A 21984-nucleotide genomic window follows, 5' to 3' on the forward strand; every position below is an offset into this window, starting at 1 on the left:
AGGTAGCTCTTCGTCCATTCCAGGTGGAGTTCCATGCATTCCAGGTGGTCACTGACAGAGAGGTTGACACCTCTTCCTCTTCTCCCCTGCCTGTCCTTCCTGAAGAGACTGTATCCTCCCATTCCAACACTCCAGTCACAGGAGTTGCCACCGTATTTCCATGATGCCATTGAGATCGCAGACATGCCTATGTCCCTACTTTATTCCCTATGCTGGACGTGTTAGGATAGATGCATTTAAGTTGGGTCACCTTCTCTCTGGAGTGGCTGGAATCCCTTTGTGCTGCCCTCCAGGAGTTCTCCTGCTGACCTGCAATCTCTCTCCAGACTGTGGGTGTCTCTTGCTGGCTCTGGCACCTGATATAAATAGGATGGCAAGTCATCCCATACCTTATCACTATTAAATAGGATACCTCCCTTCTCCCAATCATAAATTGTTTAAAGCTGTGTCAATGCTAACACTTTACCAAAGGCCCTCTTTTCTTTTTGAGAGAGGTGATGCTTCTGATCCCATCTGATACCAGCAAGAATGGTGCTATCTTAGCTATCCCGCTGTTTAACAACCCAAAATTTTGGCAGCGACACGAGCCTTAGAGCCACATTAATAGACTCAAACCATTTGTTTCTTTCAATCACTACCAGCACATGGAATAATGGAGGAAAAAATAACCTGTGCCCCTGATTCCTTCACCAGTTGTCCCAAGGCTTTGAAGTCTGTGATGGCCTTTGGACTGACTACATGTTGTCATTTCATCACCACTCTCATGGAGGATCAGCAGTGGGTAGTAGTCTGAGCACTGTACCAGGCTGGGAAATTTCCTGGTGACTTCCTTAACCTTGACCCCAGGGGTGCAGCAAACTTCCTTGAAGGGAATATCCTTCCAAACATATTGGACCTTCCATTCCCCTGAGAAGGGAACCATCTACCACTACAACCATTATTTTCTTTCTCATGGAACTGATCTTGTTTTGAGCTCTAGGCCTGTCTGGCCTTGATAACACCTCAGGTGGAGAGGGACCTTCCTCCTCATCATCTGTTGCATGACCTTTCTTACCTGTAACTATCGTACAGAGAGGCACCTAAAGGGTGGGTGAGATGGGCAAGGAGGCATCTTGGCCTGTTGTTCCAAGCAATGCCTCTGTTCATCATTTCATTCTGACCTGCAGGCAGAGGGAGGTTACAGGACCCTTTGATAAGGAAAGATGGAGAGCAAGTAGTTTCTGTAGAATAATCTCTACTTTTTTACAGTTATTTCACAGTGATTATTAGGATCTCCAAAGAAACAAATTCAACTTAAGTGTGCCATACTGGGACCTTGAATTTAAAAAAAGCTCAGACTCCCTCATGATTCAATAGGCAGATCTTTTTGAGAATACAGTCCATGACACCTAAAAAGTCTGTCAGATGGAAGGGCAAGGGTGATGTGGAGAACAGTTTTTACCAAGACACTAAATCAATAAATCTAACTAGCACAAATACTCTCTCAAGACATCATTCAGCTCACCTTTTTTAAGCATTTCAGTTGCATGTTACAAACTAAGAGACATTGCATTTGAAGAAAAATTTCATTGCAGTTCAGCAGATGAAGTTTGACCTAAATTCCATACTAAGCCTTTACTTAAGCTTACTTCTTGAAGTAGAATCAATATTTATCAGTAACTACTGTCAACTAAACTGGCTTTCTAGTGGTAAAAACACTGACCTATTTTTTAATAGGAGAAGTTTTAGTTTTGTCTGAAAATATAGCAAGCAGAGCACACTTTATAGATAGGATAGACTTTTTATTTCATCTTTAATGATGAAAGAAAACCCACACTTTACTGGTTTAAGATTATGTTACAGTGTTTCTTTTTGTTCCCCTCCCCACTCCTCCCCCTTGCCTTTATCCATCTCTCTTCAAAATTCTTTCTTCAGAGTTATCATCTACCTATTTCAGATGAGCACTTAGATAACTTGTATTTGAAATCTCTAACTTGCATTTTGGACCAGAAGGGCATGTATTCCTGAAGGTTGTCTCTTCATTTTCCTGCTTTCTTCTTTTCCTCTGCTGTGGATCAAGTGACCTGACAGGATTGTCTGCAAAACTGCCCAGCCTGATTATCAAACTCCTGCTAGAAAATGTAACTGATGCCAAAACAAAGAAATCTAAAAGTTATGATGATCTGAACTGACAGATATAATTTAAAAGACTCAAAATGCGTGCATTCAGTATTGGGAATATGACTGCAAAATGGCTAGTTTTGTAAAGGATGTGGTCTGCCTAATTCTCTTCTGGATTCAGTGACTGCATATACTGGGTTGACCCTGGCTGGATGCCAGGCACCCACCAAAGCTACTGTGTCCCTCCCCTCTGCAGCTGGACAGGGGCAAGAAAATATAAAAAATGGTTCATGGGTTGAGATAAGGACTGGGATTGCTCAACAAATACTGTCATGGGAAAAACAGGCTGGAATTAGATATATTAGTTGAATTTATTAGTAACAAAATCAGAGCAGGATAATGGGGAGTAAGAGACCTTAGAAACACCTTCCCCCTACTCCTCCGTCCTTTCTAGCTCTACCTCCTATCCCCATCAGTGCAGGGAGATAGGGATTAGGGGTTATGGTCAGTTCATCACAAGTTTTTTCTTCCACTGCTTAGGGAGAGTTATTCCCCTGCTCCAGCAGGGCGTCCCTCCCATGTGAGACAGTTCTCCATGAACTTCTCCAACATCTCAGTCCATCTCATGGGCAACAGTTCTCTACAAACTGCTGAATGTGGGCCACTGTTCATAGGGCACAGTCCTTCATGGACAGGCTACTCTAGTGTGGGTCCCCTGCAGGGTTGCATCTTACAGGAAACCTGCTCCAGCATGGGCTCCTCTCTCCACAGGTGTGCAGGTCCCTGCCAGGACCCTGCTCTAGCACAGGTTTCTCACGGGGTGACAGCTTCCTTTCAGGCATACATCTGCTCCAGCCTGGTGCTCCTCCACCAGCTGCAGGTGGATCTCTGCATCCCCATGAACCTTCATAGGCTGCAGGGGCAAAGGTGCCTCGCCATGGGCCACACCACAGGCTGCAGGGGAATCTCAGCTCTGGTGCATGAAACACCTCCTCCTCTCTTTCTCCACTGACCTTGGTGTCTGCAGAGTTGTTCCTCTCATGTGTTCTCACCCCGTTGTATTCTGCCTGCAGTTACATCTATCCAATCACATTTCCCCCCCCACCCCTTCTTAAATCTGTTTTCACAGGAGCATTACCACCATTTCTGATTGGCCCAACCTTGGCAGCAATCCCCATCTGCCTGAGAGCCAGCTGGGATTAGTTCTACATGGGGTGGAGGAAGTTTCCAGCAGCTTCTCACAGAAGCCATCCCTGTAGCCACCCCCCTTCCCCAATACCACAACCTGGCATAATAAAATAAATGTTATTAATAAAAAAAACCAAAACATTTATCAATTTATAGTTGAGGTGGCAGGCAGCTAGTCTGTTCCTTTGCCTGTATAGGTAACTTGCACAGTTTGGGATAGATAGCATTTCGTTTTTATTTCCTCATTTTAGCACTGAAAAATGTTTATGCTGTAGTAGGTACAGTATTTACACAGCATGTTACTAACTGTGCTTAGCATAAAGTCATGAGGATGTATAGTGCATGTACTTTGCATAGATAATTTGTGCTTAGAGATAGAGAAAGCAATTTCTAACTCCAGGGGTTTCCTTCTCAGTTTTTGCTGCATTTCCTAAATACATTTCAAAATACACACAGAGCACTTGCATCCAGATAAGCTGTGCTAAATATTAATAGCCTACCCGACTAACCTGAATATGACATCCCTAGAATAGTGGTGTTAGTTTAAAAACAACAAGATAAAACCCAAAAAACATACCCTCACAAAAAAAAAAAAAAAAAAAAAAAAAAAAAAAATAAAACCCCCCAAAAAAACCCCAAAAACAAACAAAAAAAAAAAAAAAAAAAAAAACAAAAAAAAAAAAAAACAAAACAAAAAAAAAAGAAACCAAACTCAAGTAAATGGAATGTTATAGAATTGTGTTTGGGCAGGGATTTTCTGCTACCTTTTTCTTCCACTGTGCACATGCACAGCTTGATAAAATCTGAGAGTAGTTTTATGTGCTTAGTATTGCAATAATTCACGCCTTAATCTATTAATTTGTAATGCACGGAACATAACTGAACAGAAATACTGCTTTGTTGTCTTTCAGAATAGCAGGTAACAGACAACTGATTAGGTTGACAACAACCTTCTTTGCAGCACCTTTTAAGTAAATGCAAAATGTAAATATATTAAAAGGGTAAGGGAAGGAAATATTCCCAACATAGAAGCAAAGACTGAGAAATACCCTGACCTAATTTGAAGAAGTATGAACTGCCTGTAAGTATGAGCTTTGTTTAGAAGCCTTCCAAAATCCAAGCTGCTTACATAAGACTCACTGAAAAATAATTATTTTTAACTGCTGAGTACAATTTTTTTGTTGGTGGTGAAAGTGGTGAAGCCACTTTGAGAGTATTCTATAAAAGCGGACAAGCAGGTCTGAAAATCAGTCTGGTCTTCTCAGAACTCACGCTTAAAAGTGTCCCTTAAAAAAATAAATTATTTGAAGTTCTGATCGTATCTGTGTGTGACAGGATGCAGCTGCTGTGGAATCTCCTGTTCTGGCTTTTTTGTATGTGAGAGAAGTAAGCATAAGTAAGTATTTTATAATGGGTACATTAGTCAACTGTTTGTAAAATGGTGTATTGGAAAAGATGAAGACTTCATTAACAGCAGAGGTGCCACAAGAGGGTGCTGTATCTGTGATTTTCACAGCTACAAAATTTGTACAGGTCTGACAAGTCACTTGGTCTGACTGGGTCTCTGAAATTTGAGGGTATTAAGCATACAGACATCCATGTCTCTTGCACTTAACTTTGCCTCTATGTCTTCAACTTGCACCCTGGCTCTTGGAACAAACAGGCTCTGAGGTGAGAGCACCCTGCAGTACACTGAAACTGGTAACTACTTGGTATTCTCCCTTCAGGTCACAAATAAACAGGAAAACACCATGTCTGGGTAGGTTAATGCTTAAAATCCCAACTCAGTGTCTAAGAATTGCTGCTTTCAGTAAGATAATGCCCATTTATTGCACTAATTTAAGCACAGTAGTTTGTCTAGTAAACCACAAAGCCCTTACTATTTTCATACATAGTGAGAACCATGACTAATGTTTTTCAACTACTTACCCAGGTAAAAATTGCAATAAAGATGCTTTCAAACATTAGGTGTTCTTCTACAAGAGGTCATCTATATTGCAGGAATAAAAAAAAAAAAGCATGACACACTAAAAAGAATCCAAGTGTGACAGCACATGGAGATGTCTCCATTTGGACAAGACTCAAATCTTTCTTACAGAAACTATCTGAAGTTTTTATAACATTAAGCTGAAAAGGGACGTCTTGTATAACACGACATGAAGTACTTTTTGAAAAACACCTTGGTGGTAAAAAAGGACTTTAACCTTAAATTCTGTGAGCTAAGTGACTGACTGGGTATTTGGAATTTTCTTCTAATCTTCATCAAAAAAAGATGAGAAAAATACATATTAGGAATAGTTTGATCAAAAGCTTTAAAGCAATTGCACTGACAGGCACTGAGGTGCCCACCAGCACTGGGAAAGAGAAGGTCCAACTGCAAAAGAGTAAGTTTTCAAAAATAAGGAGATGTCTATCAACCTTGCATTCAGTACCTTAAATCACTGGTTGACTCACACTTGACTGCAATTTGTACACTTTGTACATGAAAGCTCTAAGTTCAAAGTCAGTATGATGCCACTTAAGCTTTATTTCTAAAGTTTTTCATTCAATTAAATTTTGTATATTGCATCGCCACCACTACCTTTTTCTTTTCTCACATTTTTCAGCTTGGTGGCCAATGCATACAGTAAGAAATAAGAAAAGTTCTCATAAGTCATCAGTGCTCTGGTGAGGTCAACAAGGATACAAACACAGAACCTACAACTCGATGAAAATCCAGCAGTGAGACAGGGGTAGTGTCATGTATGGAACTTCATCATGCATGTTCCTGCCTCTTCTAGGAAAATGACGTTATTTTTAACAAAGCTGTAAATTACTTAATCTTGTAATAGCAGGTGTGCCCATCTCAGGGTCTGACAGAGTAAATATTAAAATTTAGAAAATAAATTATTCTGTGTGACCCTTGCCAGGATTTTCAAAAGCAGGCTCTTACTAAAAGGAGAATTTTAACTTCATAGAGTGAAGGGCTTAAAAAGTTAACAGTTTTTGCAAATTACATCTTGTATGTCTTTTACAGAGCCATGATTAAAAAACTGAATAGTAAACCAGCTCTTAAAAATAAGTTGGTTTGATTTAATAATCAATTTAATAATTAAAATCCTGTCTCAGAGCCATGCTATCCTTCAGGGAATTTCTGTATGTGTCATTCAGAAAATTACTCTGGCAAAGCCTCACCCTGAAGAATGGCACTCTCAATCTGTAGCAGTATTTCTGGGAGAGATTTTTCTAGACTGACAGTAATGAAGTTTTCTGGTGGACTGGGTGGCTCTAGAGTATCAAACTGAGACTGGAGAAGTTCAAGTGGCATAAAATGACCTCTCCGCTTCTCCAGGCGGCCAGCAATGATGTCCTTAGGTCCATCCAAATGAACAAAGAGGATCTTCAGTGCTGGGTTTTCTCCTGGTTTTTCTGGCCGGTTGCTTTCAATTGCAGATGCTCCACCAATTAACACACACCTGTACATCTTCTTCAGTGCAGAACAGGCCAGAATTGTATCTTGTCTAGATGTGTCTTCTCTATCAAAAATTTAAAAAAAAAAAAACAAACCAAAAAACTTTACATATCTACATGTGGTATAACAAAAATGGCTTGTTAGTTCTGCGGAACAAGATAGACATGCCCTAGCTCCTCAAGAAGGCCAGCCATGGGAGTAGTGGCATTTTGACAGTGGTATTTGAGTGATTTTGATAGGATTTTGAAACCAAATTTCCAGTCCAGATGTGATTTCCAAATGTGATTTGAAAGTGAGGCCAAGCTAGCCAACCTTTTGTTAAAATCTTAGTCTTAGGGACCTTTTCTGTTAGCCACCATTCTTTCCTAAATTAAATTCAATTCTAGCACAAGGAAGTGTCAAGCTCATTTCTTTAATTGCTGAGAACAGGAACTAAATATCCATAGTGTCATGGTTTGACATGGAAGTAAATTTTTCAAGAAGTTGAGTCAAACCAATCAGTGGGTCAGGTTTGGATATTGGCACCTGGAGTGACCACTGAAGGCATGGACACACCTCTGAGAACATAGGGGGTTAAAAGCAAGAACTCCCAGGGGAACTGTCTCTTTGGTTCCGGTCGTCGGAGAGTGCAGTGCAGACTCTCCCCTGCCCAGCCACGGGCTGGGTGGGGGAGGGGAAGCCACGCGGCCTTGTCCAGGTAGGCCCAGGGGCTGAAGGACTGGAACCGAGCCAGCTCCTGGACGGAAGGGTGGAGAGAAGTGGAGATGCCTTTGTTCCCCCCAACCCAGAGGGAAAGAGACAGAGAGCCTGACAGCACCTGGAAATTTGCCAGCAGAGGAGAAGGAGAAGGGGCCGGGGGGAAGATGCCCAGTGTGGGAGTCGAGAGTTCTGGGCAGAGATTTCAGCCATCTGGGGAGTCTGAACTTTTAACCCTATCCTGGGAAATGAAGGCTTTGTAAAATATTACTCCTCCTCAATTTATAGTAGAAGAGAGACAGTCCAGGACCTGAGATGTTACAAGAAGAAATTTTTAAGTAGGAGGAGATGATGGAGTAGCTTTTAGCTAGACTTTTCTTGTTAGCCATAGACTAAACCAAATTCTCCTGCAACAGAGACTGCATTTTTAAGGAGATGCAATAGTGAACCAAAGAAACCTGCTTCAGCAACTACCAGCACTATAATGGGAAGAACAGAAAAAAGCTGAGGAGGGAATGGTGATGCCCTCTGTCTTCAGGAAGAAGATGATCTCTGTTCTTGAACCCTTGGCCCCAGGGGAAAATGGGGGGGACTGTAGTCCCAAGATGAGAAGCTGAACTGTTGTATCTTTGGGTCCGTGGCAAAGCATCCTTAAAGGAGCCCTATGAGCAGTCTGTCCATGCATAGTAGTGAGAGCACTGTGACATGGAAAGGAGAGTGTCATACTAACAGATTTTCTCTGGGCGGTTGCCATGTGTAACATGGAAACACAGGAGGTAGCAACTGTGTTTTCTAAAAGGTTTATGGTACCAGAGAGACTCCTCTGTCCCTTAATAGACTGAGTGTTAATTATCTGAAGGGTGGCAACTTAATCAGGAATCCCGGGTGATGTCTCACTGTAGTTGTTTTAAAAATTGGGTGGGAGGAGTGCTTTAGAGGGTCTTCATCCTAGATTTAGTGTGTGTGTCTTATACAGTAGTAGTAGTTTAATAAAGTTTTTTTTTTTTCATTTGTTATTAAGCTTAAGGCTGCTCTACTCTGCTCCTGATAACATCTCACAGCATTTCTATTAAGAAAGTGTATTTTCATAGAAGCGCTAGCATTGCGCCAGTGTCAAACCATAACACATAGAAACACCTATCCCTTCTCTATAAAATTACTATACTATTCTCTCTAAGGGTAAGTGGCTGATAAGCAATACAGACCACTGTTCTTAAATACACAATATTTTCAACACCTGCTGTCACTGTCTCAGATTTAACTGTAATTTATGTTTCCTGCAACTCATTGGTAACATTGCATCTATATTCACTTCAGCTTAAACAAGGGATTGCAGGTCAGTGAATGCATTGCATATGTATTTTCTGCTGACAAGGTTTCTTCAAATAAAGCATTTAACTCTGGATGTGTCTGTTCCACCAAAAAGCAAATGCAGAATTAGTTGTCTCTATGAAGAGTGAATAAAATTCCTGACTAAGAAAATATATTTTGTAATAAAATTAAAATCAGGTATACACCTATTTAAAAATCATCCTACGGTCATCAGATTTTGGTTCAAAGGGAAGTAAGAACTTCTAATAACCTACCATTATGACCTAGGTAAGTCAGTGACAGCCTCAGATACTAATAATTAAACATTGGCATTAGGCTCTTAAAATATAGTTGATTTTGTAAAGCTTCCAGACTGGGCAGTGGCATTGAGCTATCACATAACCAGAAGCATGGATCCAGCAAATCAATCCAGACAAATTTCTCAGTGAGAAATGAGGTATGCTCACCTAATGTGCACAAGCAAGTGTAAAGCTTGGCTAAACAGTCTCTGCCCTCCCAACCTTTTCCTTTTCTGGGACACACTCCAGTCCCTTCATCATCCCTTCATCACATGCTCTCCAGTATGTCCATCCCTCTCTCATAATCACACAGCAGTTCAGGTGTGGTTTCACCAGTGCAAAAGGGGAGGGGAAGGATCACCTCCTTTGACCTGCTGGCAGTACTTGGTCTAATATAGCCCAGGATGCAGGATTTTGCTGGCCTGCCTTGCCAGAAGAGCACATTGCTGCCATATATCCAACTGTGGCTGTCCACCACAGCTTCTTCAGGCCCTTTTCTGCTGAGTGCCCCTCAGTATCTGTACCAGTGCTTAGGGTTGTTCCTTCCCAGGGGCAGGATTTGAATTTTTAAAGGGTTCCTAACAATCCGTTTCTACAGCCTTTCAAGGTCCTGCTTGCATCAGTTACTCCTCCCATTTTGGTGTCATCTGCAAATTAGCAGAGTACACTTAAACAAACAAACAGTGTCAAACAAACTTGACACAGTATCTTATTCAAAATAACAGTATTTTATCCTATTGTTGTTATTGGTGTATTCTGTGGTTATGTTCTTTGTAAGTAGCTAATGTCAGGCTTATTAATTAACTGGATCCTTGAAATTATTTTTACACAGATAGCAGAAAAAAACCATCATTGGCAACAATTTCCCACTTTATTTCTCAGGGATTAGCTCACCACCAGCAACTACCGTGACAAGTTTAGATTAGCAAAAATAGAATGATTTTACTACCTGCAGAATTTCTTTACAATACCACTTAGATTTCTGCTTTGCAATGCAGTGAGGAAAAACACTTCTGGTATTTCTGTCTTTAGATATTATTATATTTAGAAACTAGATATTCTCTTACCTCCTTAGTATATCATGCAATGCACAAAGCCAAGGAATCCTGTCCTAGAAAGAAAACAAGTTAGTTAAAAATTCTTCAGAAATTAATTTGAAACAATTGTTTCTAGCATCTCAGATATTTGACTAGAGGTAAATATTAGCATTAAACTGTACAGCAAGTTCAGTTTTGAATCTCTCTCTTCCTACATAGATATGCTCCCACTGCCTGAAGGCTAATAAGAAGTGCTAGGCATATTATGAGTAAGATGCTTTTAGTGGAATAATAGTTTTTATATTACAGGTCCCTACAAGTATATGATGGAAGTAATATGTATGCAAATGCAGCATACACCTTGTAAACCTCTGAAGGACAGTCAACTTATTTCTTGCTTCTATTATACTATTCAAATGTACACCTAGAGTTGTTATTTCTTTTCCCTGATATAGTGTCATACACACACCCCATCCCTGTTTTGGATCCAAGTTGAAGCTTTCAGTAACAGACAGATCTAAATTTAGTTATCTGCAATAATTATATTTATGTCAGTAGCACTCACAAACAGATATAACCACAACTACAATTTCTCAAAACTTTTGCCCATTACTTAGACAAACACGAGTGATCGATCAGATGCTTACTTAATATGAAATTTTAAGCTGCTGCAAACTTTAGTCATGCCTAATGACCACTAAACAGCTGCTCCCAATTAATGTTTCAATGCTGTTACTGCTGGGTGAGCACAACAAATGATAACATGGGCAAATAAATGCAACAATTTTTTGCTGCTGTCATTACATAGTAACTTCCCCTAGGCATTCAAGAAGGCACTCACAATTTTGCACCTCTCATTTTTCAGAAGAGATGCTTTCCTCTTGCAGAGCACCACGCACCAGTGGTTTAATCATTCAAGTGTATAATGCTGCTACAGACAACATACATGCTTCCAACCACTAGTGAAAGACTCAAGTTTTTAACCAGAATCTAGAATTTTTTTTCAGTTTAAATTGGCTAAGGACATCTCCCAAAAGATTTGAGGGACTAAAAGAAAAAAAAAAAAAAAAAAAGTGGAAGCCTTGCCAAAAAAAAAAAAAAATAGGAAAAAGGGTAGGAGCTTTGCAAAATTTTTCTATTCCAGCTAGATTTTTAAAGTCTTTTTCAAAATATCCTATTACTGCATCTTGCCCTGTTTCTAGACTCCATATGCTTTTAGATTGATTTCATATGTTCACCAGGATTGTTCAGTTTATATTCTTTGTTTAAAAGTCTTTATCTACAGTCATAAGTGTATTTTTCTCCAGAAGTAGTGGACATTAACTTTTTTTATTCTTCCTGATTCTGTACAGGAAAAGTGGCTTTAACTGTAAAACTACTGTCCTAATTGATGGCAAATGGAAAAATCCTTTTTTCCAAGCTGTACCATTATGCTATTAGTACTTCAAGCATTGTCAGCCCATCAAGGGATGGGATTGTCCCGCTCTGCTCTGCACTGGGGCAGCCTCACCTTTGTGTGCAGTTTTGGGCACCACAATATAATAAGAATATAAATATATTAGAGAGCATCCAACATCCAAAGGAGGGCCTTGAGGATGCTGAGGGGCCTTGAGGGGAAGCTGTATGAGGAGTGGCTGAAGCCACTTGATTTGTTCCGCCTGCAGAAGAGGAGACGGAGGACAGACCTCATTGCAGTTACAACTTCATTGTGAGAGGAAGAGGAGGGGCAGGCACTGATCTCTTCTCTGTGGCAATCCACTGATCGCCAGGGAATGGCCTGAAGTTGTGTCAGGGGAGCTTAACATTAGATATCAGAAAAAGGCCCCACCCCAGAGGGTGGATGGGCACTGGTACAGGCTTCCCAGGGAAGTGGTCACAGCCCCAGCCTAACAAGAGTTCCAAAGCATTTGGTCAGCATTCTCAGGCACATGCTGCAATTCAGAATCATGGAAACATTAGGCTTGGAAAAGACCTTCAGGATCATCAAGTCCAACCTTTGACTCAATACCACCATGCTAATTAAACCATAGCTCATAACCAAGTGTCTACTTTTTTTTTAAACACTTCTAGGGATGGTGACTACACCACTTTTCTGAGCAGCCAATTCCAATGCTTAGCCACTCTTTCAGTGATGACATTTTTCCCAATACTCAACTTGAACCTCCCCTAGCAAAGCCTGAGACCATTTTCCCTTGTCCTATTCCGTGTTACCTGGGAGAAGAAGCTGACTCCCATCTCACCACCTTTCTGGTAATTGTAGAGACTGATAAGGTGTCCCCTGAGCCTCCTTTTCTCTGGGGTAAAAACACCCCTACCTCCCTCATCTGCTCCTCACAGGACTTAGGTTCCAGATCCTTCACCAGCTCCTTTGCCTTCTCTGGACTGACTCCAGCACCTCAATATCCTTCCTGAATTAAGAGGCCCAGAACTGGACACAGCACTCAAGGTGTAGCCTCACCAGTGTGAGATACAGGTACAGGAGGGACAATCACTGCCCTGATTTTGCTGACCACATAGAGGCCAGGATGCCACTGGCCTTCTTGGCCACCTGAGCGTGTGCTGACTCATGTTCACCTGCTGCCTACCAGCACTCCCAGGCCCTTTTCTGCTGGACAGCTTTCTAGCCTCTCTGCCCAAAGCCTGTAGTCCTGCCTGGGGCTGTTGTGACTCAAGGGCAGGATCTGGCACTTCACCTTATTGAAACTTATATGATTGACCTCAGCCCATTGATCCAGCCTGTCTGGACCCCACTGCAGAGCCTTCCTGCCCTCCAGCAGATCAACACTTCCATCCAAATTGGTGTCACCTGCAGACTTACTGAATGCAGTCAATCCCCTCTATATCATTAATAAAGATGTTAACCAGAATTGGCCATGATGCTGATCCGTGTAACTCCACTCACCAACAACCTCTGGGCCTGACAATCCAGCCACTTCTTAACCAGCGAACAATGCACTCATCCTAGACATAAGAAGCCCATTTCTCTAGGAGGATTCTTTGGGAAATGGCATCAAAGGCTTTACTAAAGTTCAGGCAGACTATATCCACAGCATTTCCCTCATCCACTAGTTCACCTGGATATAGAAGGATGTAAAGTTACCTTTCCCAAACCCCTGCTGGCTGGCTGGATGCAGTGTTTGTCCTGCACATGCCACACGATGTACTCAATCTGTTCCATAACCTTCCCTGACACTGAGGTCAGACTTACAGGCTCCCTGGATCTTCCTTCCAACCCTTCCTGTAGATGGGCCACATTGGCCAACCTGTAGTTGTCTGGGACCTCCCAAGTTAACCACAAGTGGTGATAAATTATGAAAAGTGATTTGAGAGAAGGGTAACAAATTTTTGGAGTTGTTTTGTGCAGGACCATGCGATAGATTCTGTGGTTCTTGTGGGTCCCTTCCAACTCAGGATATTCTAAGATTCTATGACTCATATCCAAAACTGCAACTCTATGTGTGAACTGTAGAGGGGGAAATTTCTTACAAATCCTGAAGAAGCAGCATACCACTTGCAAACTGACAAGCATTTGATAAACTGCTTTTTTATGCAGAATCTTTTTTGACACAAGAAGCCTCCCTCACCTTAGCAAATTCAGACCTGTGTTTACAGTCAGATTAGCTATGTAGTAAACTACAATCTACTTCAACAAGATGTGCATGAAATTACAGAGATAAATGTGTGGACAACAATTTTTTCGGGGCTTATTCAAGGTACCTCATCATTTAGTGGTACCCCTTCTTCCATTTTCTTCTTATTCTCTAGAGGATGATAATCATCTGCATCGTAAAATTTCCATCCCAACTAAGAAAAAAATAAATTAATTATAGATCGTTCAGCTAGGTCAGGTGGGGCAACAATGACTTCAGAATTTACAAAGACAACACTTAAGAAATTACAGGCTTCTTGCACCACAGTATGAATCACCGTTTATAGCATAATGATTAGCAAAAAAAAAAAAAAAAAAAAAAAACCAAAAAAAACCAAACCAAACAAAAAAAAATAACAAAAAAAAACCCCAAAAAATCCCCCAAAAAACCAACCAACCAAAAAACCAACCAACCAACCAAAAAACCAACTTCGGCACTGAGCCGAAGTCCGTGCAGCCAACACTGCGCCAGCCAAACCCGGCTCGGGGGACCAGCAGCCCGGGGGAAGGCCGTCGGCCCGGCGCAGGGAGGTGCCTGCCCGCCCCGGCTCGCCTCCGAGGCGGCGGCTTCCACACGCTCCTACCTTCTCTGCCAGCCGCGACCCGACCGTGGTCCTGCGGGAAAACACAAAGGGCCGATTAAGCACCCGCACCCGGACCGCGGGGCTCCGGCAGCGCCGTCGCTGCTCCGCCCCCCGCCTGCCCCCGATACCTACTTTCCTGAGCCGCTGACGCCCATCACCACCACCAGCACCATGGCGGCCCGGCGCGCTCTGCCGCGCTCTGCCGCTGCCCCTTTGCCCTCCCGCGCCGCCGCCCCGGCCCGCCCTCGGCCTCTGCCGCGGGAGGTTGGGTGCATGAGGTGGGTGCGGGCCCGCCCACGGGCCCCGGCGCGGGGCGGCCCCAGCGCGGCCGTGGGGAAGCGGCCGAAGCGCCTCGTCCTGCCCCGCCGCCGCCGCCCCGCGCGGCTGCCCGGGACCGTCCGCTGCCCTTCTATGGGAACCCGAGACACCCGTGTCGTGTCCCCGCTCTCTTTCCCCCTAGTCGCTCCTTACCGAGTGCTGAAGTTACCTGATCTTCTCCCGAGCCCTCTTTGTCTCAGGCTTTTCAGTCTGGTTGGGCGTTTCTCTTCCAGCGATTCCTAGCACAGTGTTCACCGTTTGCGGCCTCAGCAACACAGGCGAATTTAATAGAAACAATAATTTCTGCAATGCTTGTTAAAGTGTGCATTGATGCCCGCTGAATTCTGTATTACCCTTTGGTGATAAAGGTCTGCCTTTAAAATTTAATCAAGGCATCAGCCATGCCGTGACTAACTCCATTTTAGTATTTCTTAAAGCATTGATTCAGTCATACTGAATTACTTGGTGGGAAGGTTGGGAAGGCCCACTGATAGGGTCATCTAGTTCAACACCCTGGCTCAGGCTGGACCCCGTAAAGCACATTAGGATTCTGTCCAGGCGGCTTTTGAGTATCTCCAGAGAGAGAGACTCCACAATCTCTCTGGGCCACCTGTTCTAGTGCTCAGTCACCTTTGCAGTAAGGAATTTCTTCCTGATGTTCGAGTGGAACTTCGTTTCAGTCTGTGCCCACTGCCTTATGTCCTATTGCTTAGCACCACTGAGCAGAGCCTGGATCCATCCATCCTCTTGATACCCTCCCTTCAGATACTGACAAACATTGATGACATCCCCTCTCAGCTGTCTTTTTTCGAGGCTGAACAGGCCCAGGTCCCTCAGCCTTTCCCCATAAGAATGATCTAGTCCCTCAGTCATCTTTGTAGCCCTTTGCTGGATCTGCTCCAGGAGCTCCATAAGTCTCTTGTTCTGTGAAGCCTAGAACTGAACATGGCACTCCAGATGTGGCCTCACCAGAGCTGAGAAGAGGGGAAAGATTGTGGAAAATTGTGGAAATTCTCTTAGATAGCAAGTATTCGTACTATTACCATGTGTATATATCTGACCTACCAACATTTTTAAAGAATCAAGAATTTTTAAAGAATTCTGCAAGAATCAAATGCAGTGATGCTGCTGACCAGCACTGAAGTTTTTCTGTGCAATGGAGAAGCATCTGCTGCACCTGTAAGAGCTGCTCCACTTGGTGAGGGTGGCTTCAGGAGGGCATTATGTGTGCCCCCTTCATATTTTTGACATCAATCAAACCTTGGAATAAATTCTCAGAACATTAAGTCTCCCAGTCTGCATGAAATTTTAGTTCCTTTGCATGACACTTCAAATAACATTATGAATGATACATATATCTTTTTTTTTTTAATTGTTGCCTGTCTCTGACCATTTAATTGAGATGTTCCCACATCATATGCCTATTTCACATACCTATTAAGAAATTCTTAATGAAGACCTGAACCTTCAATGTTATTAAGCTATTACTGAATCAGGCCAGTTCTCAAATTACTAACAGACTACAATGATATTTAAGGCACCATGTGACTGGATACATATTTTACTGTAATAATTTATGATTTTGCTAAAGTAATTGAATTTGCATGTATCTTTTCCATTTGCTGGCTTATTAATTGTGAGACAGGGAAAAATGCTCAATTTGGATGAGAGTTCCTGGGAGATACAAATGAACAAGCTCAAAAATACCAGCGGTCACTTTGACCCTGGAAGCATCACAATTGCTATTCCCATTCCTAGAATTAGAACTTTTAATTGCTCTGTCACAACAATTCCAGAGGTTTTGCTATCATGAAGAGCAACCGATTAGCCTGCCTACAGTGCACGGTCAATGGCTTTTGTTGTAACCAGCTTTAACAAGATTCTCTATTTGATACCTTTTCTTTTCATCATTTATATCCTTGCATTTTGTAAAAAGAGCCATGTTAGACTGGTGTGATGTTATCTCATAGCTATTTTATATCCTTTCTCATGCAGGAAGTTGTGCCAGGAGTTCTCTTTTACTCAGTCCCAGGATAACGTAACATGAGCATGCACTGGCAGAGTTTGCATGCACTGTACAGGCAGCAGTGTGTTCTGCAGATGCTGCTGCAGGAAGAAGAAAAAGATCTGGAGAAAGCTGATTGAATTGTGCAAACACAAGAGCCTATAGGCAATGTGAAGAAGGCAATATCATTCAGACTTTCTGCTTGTGTGGCTGATCTGATTTAAGCAGATATAATTCATGTTAGTAGTCAACTGGAGAGATGACTGGATAAAAATCAGCCAAATGGTTGACTTAACAGCATCAGATTGTATATGCTTTAGTTAAGCATTTAAGATGTGCTTAATTAGGTTGTAGATACAAAAAAAATATGTGGATCCTTTTCATGTGAAGGAGGATTTCCCTTTCACTCTGTTGTAGTCACAGGACTATTAAATATTTTTACACTTACCATTTCTTTAATAACAGGGAAGAGTTTTGTATTAGTCTTCATCATTTAGTGATATATATACATCCTAGGAAATTTGTCCTGATGCTTATTCTTTGAGGATCTTTTGCTGGAGGTGGCATGGGTGCCTTCTCCCTATCATTTAAATTTATTTTTATTTCTAATGTTGTCAGAATTTCGAACTTGATTCTGAATCTCTGATGTAGTTATATAAAAAATCTTGTATGGTTTCATGAGTTCCAGAGTACATTCATATAGCTGAAACAGGAGACAATGGAATGTAAATGTCTTCGGATGTTTTATTTATTATATTTAGTAATAGTTGAAATTACAATATAATGGTGACTGATGAACATTCTAGAATTGAAAGCCAAAAAACCTCAAGAATACCTACCAGAAAACCCATCAAGTACTTTTCAGCCCCAAAAGAATTTTCCAGACACTGTATTTTAAATACTTTTTAAAATGCCATTTGGTATGTTTTATGGCTATTAGGAGTATTTTCAGTGCCTTTCTGAGACTTTCTGGTTTGACTAATTGACTAATATTGAATTTATAGAATTCAGTAAAGCTTCATCTTCTATTAAATTAGCTGCCTAATTTTAGAGAAGGGTAATATGAAATATGAATGAGAGAATTTAATTTTTCTGGAGTTATTTCTGTTTGCCCTCACTGTATCTATCTCATTCCCATGGATACTAGGAGATGTCTGTTGTATTCAGTATATTGCCAAATTCAAAGTAGAAAAAAAACCATTCCCATGATAATTCCTAATGGAAACTTATCACAGTATAAAGGTGAACTAATGTAAAAGTGCACAGGCTTCTTAATGGATGCCAGGAGCATCCATTGTCATGGACATCTGCTTTTTATAACAGTGAGGGCTCAGATTCATTGAGTAATCTGAGCTTCCTGAATCTTAAGGGAAGCAAGACTGTTTTTCAAGCAGGTAAGACCCAAATTTATGGAGTCATTTAGGGGTTCAAATCAAATCCTGAATATGCATTGATAGTAAATACAAGGCAGAGAGTATTAATACAATATGTTCACTCTGAGGAGAGTAGCTGAAAGAAGCTATACTGCAGTGTTCTGTTGGTCACAGTTAGTCCTCATGTGAAGAAAATAATCATTAAAATTACAGCTATGTTGATTAGAATATTACCAACAATTTTCAGAATTTGTTTTATGCTATGCAAAGTCAGTCATACTTGTATGGAGTCCTTTCTGAGTAGGATTTAGTACATAATGGGTTTCTGCACCCAGCAGGATTTGCCAGTACTGAGAAAAAAATCATCAATTTGATAAATGAGCCAAACTTTCAGACATTTGGGATCAGTGAATCAAACTAAAGCTGTTAAATGTTTTTAAAATCACACTAAATATTTATATATATTACCTCATCCTTTTTTTTATGCTGAAATTCAGAGCTGATATTTACAAAATAAAAAAGGAGCATTGTAAATAACTCTTCTTATTTCTCCAGTTTGCAGTACGAACACCAACAAACAAAAATATAGGTAAGAGGAAATAGGAGCGGCTTTTCTTTGTTGCTTGTGACACAAGTATGTTCTCAGTTTGATTCCAAAGTTGAATGACAAAATCATCTGAGCCTAGTTATAGGTAAAAGAGGAATGCAGTACTTCATACCATACTACAACCTGAACATGTCCTAACTCACTAATTTCTGTACAGGGAAGCTTATGAAAACATTTATCTAAAATTTAAATACACATATCTCTAAACAGAGAAGCTATTGTTAAATTATTTAAATTTTCCTAACAACAGCAAAGGGAATACTATGATTTGCTTATAATGGCTAGCTGATTGACTTTCAATGACATTAATGTAGACAAGAAATAGAAAATTAGTTGAGTTTTTTACATGGCTATTCCTTAGGTTTTGAAAACTTCTTCATTTCATGGACTTGATTTTATTAGTATAATCCTAGTTAAATCTTTCAATAACAACCCCAGGTTTGCATAAATATCCTACCAAATGTAATTTTGTAGAAGAAATCACAGTGTTTTACCACATCAAAATTTCTGAATGTGATGTGACCAAAATCAGTGAATTAGCATAAATACTCCAGAGAAGTGCTCAAAAAAAAAGCAAAATTGTCTGAAACACTTAGTTTATAAAATAACATTTTATTTAACTGCCATGTTGAGAGTATAAAAAATGTGAACATTACAGTAGTTTCAGTTCAAAGTAACAACTAGAGCTGCAGCAGTGTGATCCCAAAGTGATGGTGAGAGGCAAGGGGTTATGTCTGACACTCCAAACACAGTCAGGAAAATACATGGATTTTTCTGCCTGGACGTGGAAGGCTGCTAAGAGAGGTAATGCACAGCTACTGCTTGCAGGCCACAGTCACGTGCAGTCTGGAGTAATTTCAGTGTTACTGTGGAGACAGACTGGAAATAAAGAAGACCACAGAGTTACAGAAAGACTTTTCTTTAGTCTCCTCAAAAAGAAATCAGGCAGAGCTGAAAAGAGCATCTAAGAGAGCTTTACTGTTTCTATTCCAGTCCATGTGAGAATAACTGCTGCTTCTACAGGAGTATTTTGTTGCTTTAACAGATTCTTACCTCCACTGGAAGTACAGGTTTTGCAACAGATTAATTATTTTATCTTCTCATCTTGTATTTGTCTCATAAGACCCAGGATGGAAAAGTTATGCAGTCTATATTTCAACATCACTTACAATACCAACAGTATGCACTGATGTAGAACCATTAATTTTGGAAGCACTCAAAGTATTAGTAAGATGGAGCCACCCGCTGGCTCTGGAAAGTGTCAGGAAGAATACGTATCTTAAAATGCTGGTTCTGCAAGTAGGTAATAAGATTACTATTTCTCAGCAGTTTCTACTGGGGGCTTTTGAAGTATGCCGTCTTAGTGTCTCTGAAGAATTTTTCCATGTAGTTAGTCCACATCTCTTCCCTGAGTAGCCAAGCCTCCATTTTGCAATCACTTACAAGCACACTTAGCTCTTACGCCATAGAGCCTCTCATGTGCAAGGAGGTTCCACAACAAGGTTTATTGCAACTTCAAATCCTCTCCATATTAACTTTTACATAATTAAAAGAGCCAGACCAATAGAAAGTCCATACACTAATTTGGAAAGGAATTAATAACAGAACCCAGAAGCTATAAAGAGAAATGTATCAGAAACTGAATATTGTTGCATATTATTATTTAAAAATCATGGTACTAATTACTTTAATAACAGATTCTGGATACAGATTAGATGCTGACAAGATGAACAGACTTGAAATACGTGTTGTATATCATACACGTTTTTCCTGTAATACTTACTTTGTTCACAAAATGCACTAGGAACCTGACATAATTTTGCAAAGCAGAAGTTTTATTTTGCTGGACTTTACCTTGATTGATGCAAATTAGACATGGTGTAAAATATGATTCTTCATATAGACCTCAATTTTGAGGATCATTCCTGGGTGGAAAAGTGCTATAAACACATTTGAAGTTAGACAACTGCCACTGCAGATAAATGATGTAAAATTCAAATCATATAATGGGAGTATTAAAAGTCAGAATAACCCCAAAAGAAGAAAAGGAACTTAAAAACCAGCTGAAATTGGTCTACACATTTGGAGCTCTTTCAAAGTGCATGTGCAGCAGCCATGGAAACAGGATGTTACTGTAAAAGAATTCTGTCCATGAGTATCCAAATTCCACCCAGTAACAAGAACAGTATAAAAGGATACACGGAAAGGTGTGTGATGGGGACTATTTCTCTGTGCGCTCCTTAAGGAGGGTTTCTGGGATGCTGAGAGCTCTTCAAAGCCTGGCTCTGAATATTTTGCTGGACTGGCCACCATGCAACTGATGCTAATATAGTTTTTAATGTATTTTATGATGTATTTTATGATCTCTCTTACTGTTACAGGAAGGATCAAATTTAATCCTACCTGCAATAATAATGTTGAAAAAATGTTGTCGTTTGTTGTAACATTAGATTGCATTTGAATTGGAGTCTTACAAAACATTTAATTAGACAAATTCTATAAAAGGAATAATTATTTATATATTATAAATTCTATAAAAGGAATAATATAACTGTTCAAGCTACAGACAGGCAATATCTCTTTTCTCCAATTATCAATACTGCCTGCAAATATATCTCTACCTACTTAAAAAAACTTTTTTATTGATCAGATTGCTGTATTCTTTGTCTATGCATAAATACGGTCAGGAGAACAGAGCTGTGATTTGTGGCTTGATCAAGAGGTAGAGAGTGCCTTTTTTCTGGATTACCAAATCACTGGTATGTTAATTTTTTAAAAATTCATCATAGACTAAGGAGATACATAGATGTGGCAGCCACTCTGCATTCAGCATGAGACAATCAGGTTCTTCTAGGTACTGAATTAACTCTAGACCTCTGAAACCCCTGGCTGTGTCATGTGCAAAACCTGTAAATCTTTCGTCAGTAGTAGCTGCAGGGTCTCTCTGGGGCTGTTAATAAGCCTGTAAGAGTACTGCATGAATTGTGTGAAAGCAGCTAGAGAGAACCTGTGTGGCGTTGCATTCTTCTCCCCGGTCCCGGGCAGCTTGGGGAGCCCGGCTAGGCTCTGCGTACCGTCCAGGAGTCCGGGGCTGCCGCGTGTCCGGGTGCTCTGGCGCTGAGCGCACCGATGCGGGCTGCCGCGCTCTGTAACCAGCGCTGGGAGGAGATAAAGAGGCAAAGGAATGGCACACCTTGCCTTGCAGTTTGCTGGAGAAGGTTTATTGCTTCATAGTCGCCGCGGTGGAGAGCAGCATCCACTCCTGGCGCCCACGTGGACAAGATGGTGACAAAACAAAGGACGTGTGGTTTTATAGGGGGCGGGCAGACAGGGGCGGAAGCCTTCCTCACCCAATGGGGACAGGCA

The 21984-nt window shown here is 41.0% G+C and overlaps 1 protein-coding gene and 1 long non-coding RNA gene across 3 annotated transcripts; both read right to left on the bottom strand.

Moving 5' to 3' along the window:
- Positions 1-5795: 5795 nt before the first annotated feature.
- On the bottom strand, positions 5796-14616 carry IDNK (IDNK gluconokinase). 2 transcript variants are annotated; one of them, XM_054004491.1, is made up of 5 exons: positions 14448-14612; positions 14316-14346; positions 13800-13886; positions 10113-10156; positions 5796-6803 (listed from the first exon to the last, which is right to left on the bottom strand). In XM_054004491.1, the coding sequence occupies exons 1-5, from the start codon at positions 14588-14590 to the stop codon at positions 6443-6445; spliced, it is 666 nt and encodes a 221-aa protein (XP_053860466.1). In that variant the 5' UTR covers positions 14591-14612; the 3' UTR covers positions 5796-6442. The 2 variants fall into 2 exon arrangements, with proteins under 2 accessions (XP_053860466.1, XP_053860467.1); XM_054004492.1 differs by lacking the exon at positions 13800-13886 and having other exon boundaries at positions 14448-14616.
- Positions 14617-19210: 4594 nt separating this feature from the next.
- LOC128822687 (uncharacterized) lies at positions 19211-21798 on the bottom strand. Its single transcript, XR_008441558.1, has 3 exons — positions 21626-21798; positions 20473-20558; positions 19211-19497 (listed from the first exon to the last, which is right to left on the bottom strand). It is a non-coding gene; the product is annotated as an uncharacterized LOC128822687 (long non-coding RNA).
- Between the last annotated feature and the right edge of the window lie 186 nt (positions 21799-21984).

This window comes from Vidua macroura, chromosome Z (genome assembly GCF_024509145.1).
Source record: "Vidua macroura isolate BioBank_ID:100142 chromosome Z, ASM2450914v1, whole genome shotgun sequence".
Taxonomy (NCBI): domain Eukaryota; kingdom Metazoa; phylum Chordata; class Aves; order Passeriformes; family Viduidae; genus Vidua; species Vidua macroura.